At 61.9% G+C, this 5,346-nt stretch overlaps 3 protein-coding genes across 3 annotated transcripts in view; 2 read left to right on the top strand and 1 right to left on the bottom strand.

Annotated features, from left to right (window-relative positions):
• Positions 1-1,338: 1,338 nt before the first annotated feature.
• On the top strand, positions 1,339-3,156 carry TNNC2 (troponin C2, fast skeletal type). Its single transcript, XM_010722586.3, has 6 exons — positions 1,339-1,423; positions 2,163-2,214; positions 2,294-2,437; positions 2,511-2,625; positions 2,701-2,837; positions 2,928-3,156. Exons 1-6 carry the CDS (start codon positions 1,412-1,414, stop codon positions 2,957-2,959), a joined length of 492 nt encoding a protein of 163 aa, XP_010720888.1. The 5' UTR covers positions 1,339-1,411; the 3' UTR covers positions 2,960-3,156.
• A 97-nt stretch (positions 3,157-3,253) lies between these two features.
• On the top strand, positions 3,254-4,634 carry LOC104914081 (regulator of G-protein signaling 9-binding protein-like). The gene is made up of 2 exons (XM_010722585.2): positions 3,254-4,045; positions 4,121-4,634. Exons 1-2 carry the CDS (start codon positions 3,856-3,858, stop codon positions 4,528-4,530), a joined length of 600 nt encoding a protein of 199 aa, XP_010720887.1. The 5' UTR covers positions 3,254-3,855; the 3' UTR covers positions 4,531-4,634.
• A 96-nt stretch (positions 4,635-4,730) lies between these two features.
• LOC100547442 (ubiquitin-conjugating enzyme E2 C-like) overlaps positions 4,731-5,346 on the bottom strand; it is a gene marked incomplete at its 5' end in the record, with an annotated part of 988 nt that continues 372 nt past the window's right edge. Inside the window, 3 exons of the mRNA XM_010722660.3 lie at positions 4,731-4,914; positions 4,998-5,057; positions 5,124-5,341. Coding sequence (XP_010720962.1) covers positions 4,856-4,914; positions 4,998-5,057; positions 5,124-5,341 — 337 coding nt within the window. The remainder of the gene's footprint in view (positions 4,915-4,997; positions 5,058-5,123; positions 5,342-5,346) is intronic.

Here is a 5,346-nt window from a genome sequence, read left to right as displayed (position 1 = left end):
CTGCTCGTCCCGGGATCCTCCCTGCGCGGCTCCGCCTCCGCTGGGAACCCGGATCGCGGCGGGGCTGTCACGTCCCGGCACGGCATAGCGCGGCTCGGCACGGTGCGTTCCGGCTCTCTCGGTGCTGGCGCAGCCCCTGCCCTATTCCTGGGCACAGTTCCCTGATTGTCACCAGCCTGCGCTGCCGCGGCACTCTGACACATCGGTACCCCAACACCGGAGCACCCCAACACCACGACATCCCGACAACCGGCACCCTCACCCACCACCCCTGCCCTCCTCAGCCTCGCCACACGCCCCTGCTCCTGGGCTGCAGCCATGGCCGGTGCCGGGCACTCACCGCCCTTATTTAGTGCCATACCCACTCTGTACTCGCTGCTTTCTTGGGAATGTCTATTAATATCGAGGAATGGTCCAGCTGCTGCCATCACTCTGTCCTTGCTCCTCGCTGTGCTGTGCTGCCCCATCCGTGGGGTGCCTCAGAGCTGCCCCAGCACAGGGTCCTGCGGGACCGACAGCCCTGCTGCAGCCCCAAAGCTCTTACGGAGAGCCGTGGGCCACGGGCCACTTGGCCAGCCAGTCCCAGGGCCATGGGCCTGGCAGAGGCACAGCTGTCCCACGCCTTTGAGGAGGCCATGGGCATCATTCCCACTCTCCCAGAGTCACGGAGCAGCCGTGCCACTTCTGGCCCTGCCAGGCCCAGGCAGCGGCTGCCAGCAAAGTGGGAACCCACTGCAGGGCCGGGACCCACTGCAGGACCCTGCTCCTCACCCACCTGCAGCTCACAGCCAGTGCTGGTCTGGGGCTGGGGGATGCAGCTTTGCTTCAGCCCCTCCAGAGCAGAAATAAGGGGTGAAAGGAGGGACCGATGGTTTGGGCACAGCCAAAGCAGTTGGGGTACTGCGGGATGAGGGAGGGGGCACGGCCCCAGTGCTGCCTGCCTGCCCCAGTCTGTGCTGTGGGGTTAGCAGTGGTGCAGGCAGTGCTGTTCGGCCCTGTCCATACTGCCAGCCCGACATGGGGGAAGCCCAGTCCTGGTGTTGGGGATGCCGCTCTTTGGGGCTATTTTTAACCCTCTCCATGCCGAGCTGTTCTGGGGCAAGGAGGTGTAGGTGAAGGGGCCATGCTCCTGCCAGGATGCCATGTCCCTCCCTCAGGGCTTGAATTTCTATCCCGACTTCAGACCCACGTTTAATCCCCCGCTCTTGGCCAATATCGCTTTGGCTAAATTAGGTAAAATGAGCCCGGTGCCAATGAGCGGGGCCGGATTTCCACCAGGGAGCTGATAGGCTGCTGGGGCTGGGGGCCAACGGCTGGGGGCACGGGGACACTACAAATTGGGGAGCCAAGGAGTGTCTGGGGATTGCTGGTACAGGAGGTGGTGACTCCCTGCGGGAGGAGAGCAGCAGAGATGCCGTCAATGGTAAGTGCTCCAGTGGTGCTGGGGTGAGCCGTGGCTGGGCCAGAGGTGTTGGGCACCGCGGTGTGGGGCTGCCAGGCACCTCTATGGGGTGATGGCAGAGGGACGGTTCCTGCAGGCTGGCCATGGCAGGAGGCAGCAGGGACATGGGGGCAGCGGGACATGTTCCCCGTGGCATATATCCCCCTATGGGACATGTACCCCTATGAGACATGCCTCAGGGAGGGAGTGCACGGCTGCCTGGGGGTAACTGGTGCATGGGGCGATCGGAGCTGGATCTGGGCTATGCAAAGGCGCTGAAAGCCGAGCGCTGGGTCATGCGACACCTCTGTGGCCCGACAGCCCTCGCCTCCAGGAGAAACTCGATCTGGGGCAGACAGGTGCCCGCTGAGCACTGCTCCCTATAAGGGGAATTGAGGAGAGTTCAAAAATAGTGTCGCATGCCTGGGATGCCAAGGCAGCATGGTGGCCCCTGCGTCATGGACCCCCGGTGGGCGGCTGCATGGGGCTTGGGGCAGCTGAGCTGCAGGGCTGCCTGGGGCCTTGGCTCACTCGGGGAACAGCCACGTGCTGTAGGGCTGAGCTGGACGAAGACTTTGCAGCTGTGCTGGGAGGCTGAGACTTTGCACTGTACCAGACACTGCTGCAGACTCCTTTATGTTGCTGATCCCGGGCAGGGGCTGTGCTGGCAAGGCAGGGGTGCATGGGGCAGGAACTGACCCCTTCTCCCTGTGCCTTACAGACAGACCAGCAGGCGGAGGCCCGTGCCTTCCTCAGCGAGGAGATGATCGCTGGTGAGCAGGGAGAGGAGCGGGGCCCCATCCTGACCCACACCATTGCCTGAGCCCCAGCACTGACCAGTCTTCCCTGCAGAGTTCAAAGCTGCCTTCGACATGTTTGATGCGGACGGTGGTGGGGACATCAGCACCAAGGAGTTGGGCACAGTGATGAGGATGCTGGGCCAAAACCCCACCAAGGAGGAGCTGGATGCCATCATTGAGGAGGTGGACGAGGATGGTGAGCAGCTTCCATGGGGGTGGTGGGTGGCTTGAGTGCACAGCCTGACCCGCATCACGCTCCTTCCCCACAGGCAGCGGCACCATCGACTTTGAGGAGTTCCTGGTGATGATGGTGCGCCAGATGAAAGAGGACGCCAAGGGCAAGTCTGAGGAGGAGCTGGCCAACTGCTTCCGCATCTTCGACAAGTGAGTGGGGCAGTGCCTGTTGGCACCTGTTCTTGGTGGTGAGCAGGGCCACATCCTGCCCTTACTTTCCCACAGGAACGCTGATGGGTTCATCGACATTGAGGAGCTGGGTGAGATTCTCAGGGCCACTGGGGAGCACGTCACCGAGGAGGAAATAGAAGACCTCATGAAGGATTCAGACAAGAACAACGATGGCCGCATTGACTTTGATGGTGAGCGACAGCCCTGACCCTGCAGCTTGCTCAGCCCCTTTGGGCTGCATGTCTGCCACAGCTGGGTCTGATGGTGCCACTTTCTTGCAGAGTTCCTGAAGATGATGGAGGGTGTGCAGTAAGGGATCAGACATTCCTTGGGCCGGCTGCGGCAGCCAGCCTTGCTCTGCCCAGGAGTGGCCCCGCTGCAGCACCTGGCCTCACTGCTCACCCGCTGGAGCCCTGCAGCAGCTTGTGCCCCTCGGCCGGTGGCTGAGCTTTTCCTTGACTCTGACAGATGTGGTTTATGGATGAGCCTCATTAAAAGGGGAAAGGCTGAGCTGCCAGTATGGGAGTGCCTGGGGGGGCTGTGGCACTGTGCCCCATGCAGGGGGACATGGGGGAGTGTGCAATGCCATGCCATACCCTGTACCAAGCAGCCTGACGTGCGAGTGTGTGAGCAGCGGTTCCCATGGGCTGCTGGGTGGGCGCCAGCCAGTGCTGAACTCAGAGTTTCCATCAGAAGCACTCGCTTCCCACGACAGCAACAGCAGGGAGCACAGCCCTGTCCTCCCATGGTCCCAACAGGCAGCACTGGGAGGTTGCTTCTGCTCACTCTTGGCAGGATGTGTGACGACACTGGATTTTGGAAAGGGAAAGGGGGGAAAAGGGGGACAAGCATTGCTGCAGGGTTCTGATGGAAAGGATGAGGTATCCTATCAAATAAAGTAGGGGGGCTGCTGCCCCCCCCCCCAAGACAGCAGCCACCCCTCTGCGCATGGATTAAGGCAATGCTAGAAAAGCCAGCCTGGTCCGTGCCAGCTCTCCCTGGGGACCTGTGTCTCCGTGCAGCCTCTGCAGCTGGGGAGGAGCACAGCCTCAGGGGTGCCAAGAGCAGGACATGCCTTGGGCAGGGCTCACAGGTCCAGGGAACACCAGTGCCTGTGGAAGCAACAGGACAAGCACTGTGCAGGACCCCAGCTCAGGACCCATCCCTGTCCTGCAGAGCTAGCAAGAAGCTGAGTCTTTATGGCACAGGATGGCACCGGGGCGAGGGGCTGCTTCTGGCTGCAGGGCACGGGGGGTGTGCATGGCCACCCAGACTGCGCTCTGCAAGGCAGCGGCGGGGCACCGACAACTGGTGCTACAACTGGGGGGCAGCGCTGATGGCCCCCAGCTGCGCGAGGAGCGGCACAGGAGGAGCGCGGAGGTGCGGGAGCTCAGTGTCGGTAAGGGTCCATGCAGTGGGCAGAACAGGGACCAAACAGAGGGGCTGCAGCCCACTCAGCGCCTCCATCCTGCAGGGCTGCAGAGTGCACTGTTGGCGTGGCTGCGGCAGTCAATGGGCCCCCAGGAGCGGCGAGAGCTGGAGCGGCTGTGGGTGCTCTTCCTCTCTGCCCTGGAGCTGTTCCTGCAGGACCTGTGCTGCGCCCACCACCTGTGCAGCATCTTTTCCCCTGGGGTGGGTGGTGTGACCCCACTGCACACTGGGCTGGGGGGGTGGCGAGGTGGGGGTCCTGAGCTGCCCCCAGTCCACCCATGCCTGGAGGAGGAGATGGAGCAAGTGAGGGCAATGCTGGTGGAGATGGAGAGCACGGCCAACATCCCACTATGGACAGTGGAATCCATGCATGTGGTGGGGCCAGGGGAGGGCACAGCCCCCGCGTCCCACAGCTCAGGGCCTGGAACTGGGTCTTGCTGCAGGGTGCTGTGAGCTGGGGGCATGAAACGCAGGGCTGACTTGGCTCAGGAGGATGGGAGCCCACGTGCCCTATGAGCTCCTCCTGCAGGGCGGTAATAAAGCCCCACATTATTTGATGTGTATTTGCATCCTTCCATCCCTCCCATCTACCCTGTAGCCCCCCTACCACAGCACTGCACGTAACCCAGGTGTGCAATGCATGTAAGCAGATGGAAGAACCTATAGATGTGTATTTATTTATACATTAACCGTAGCTCGCACTCCAGAATTAAGTTAAAAACAGCCTATAATACAGAAAGGCGCAGCAGACAGGGGCAAGGGGGTGGTGTGGTGGGGGTCAGGTCTCCTGGCTCTTAGCCTGCTTGCTGTACATCTCTCGCAGGTACTTCTTGTAGGCTGTAGGGAGAGGGGATGCAGGCTGAGGTTGGAGCCGGGGCTGTGCTACTGCACAGCTCGAGGAGGATCCTTGGGACACTCACCAGCCTGGTTCTTCCACAGCTCAGCAGCGTGCGTGTTCAGCGGGCTGTCAATGTTGGGCTCTGGGGATAAGGGCAGGGTCAGGATGGGTCAAAGGTGCCCACAGCCCCCACACCCAGCACACCCACCTGCCAGCAGGCTCTGGATGGACAGCAGGATGGTGCGCACGTCATACAGCGCCGACCACTTCTCCTTCAGGATGTCGAGGCAGATGTTGCCCTGAGCATCCACGTTGGGGTGGTAGCAGGGCGTGAGGAAGCGCACCGTGGGCGCGGTGTAGGGATATCCGCTGGGGAACTCCAGGGACAGTTTATAGCGCAGATCCTCGTAGGCCTGCGGACGGCAGTTAGC

This window comes from Meleagris gallopavo, chromosome 22 (genome assembly GCF_000146605.3).
Source record: "Meleagris gallopavo isolate NT-WF06-2002-E0010 breed Aviagen turkey brand Nicholas breeding stock chromosome 22, Turkey_5.1, whole genome shotgun sequence".
Classification (NCBI taxonomy): Eukaryota; Metazoa; Chordata; class Aves; order Galliformes; family Phasianidae; genus Meleagris; species Meleagris gallopavo.
The sequence above is the reverse complement of the archived record's forward strand: the minus strand, read 5'-3'. Positions and strand labels throughout refer to the sequence as shown.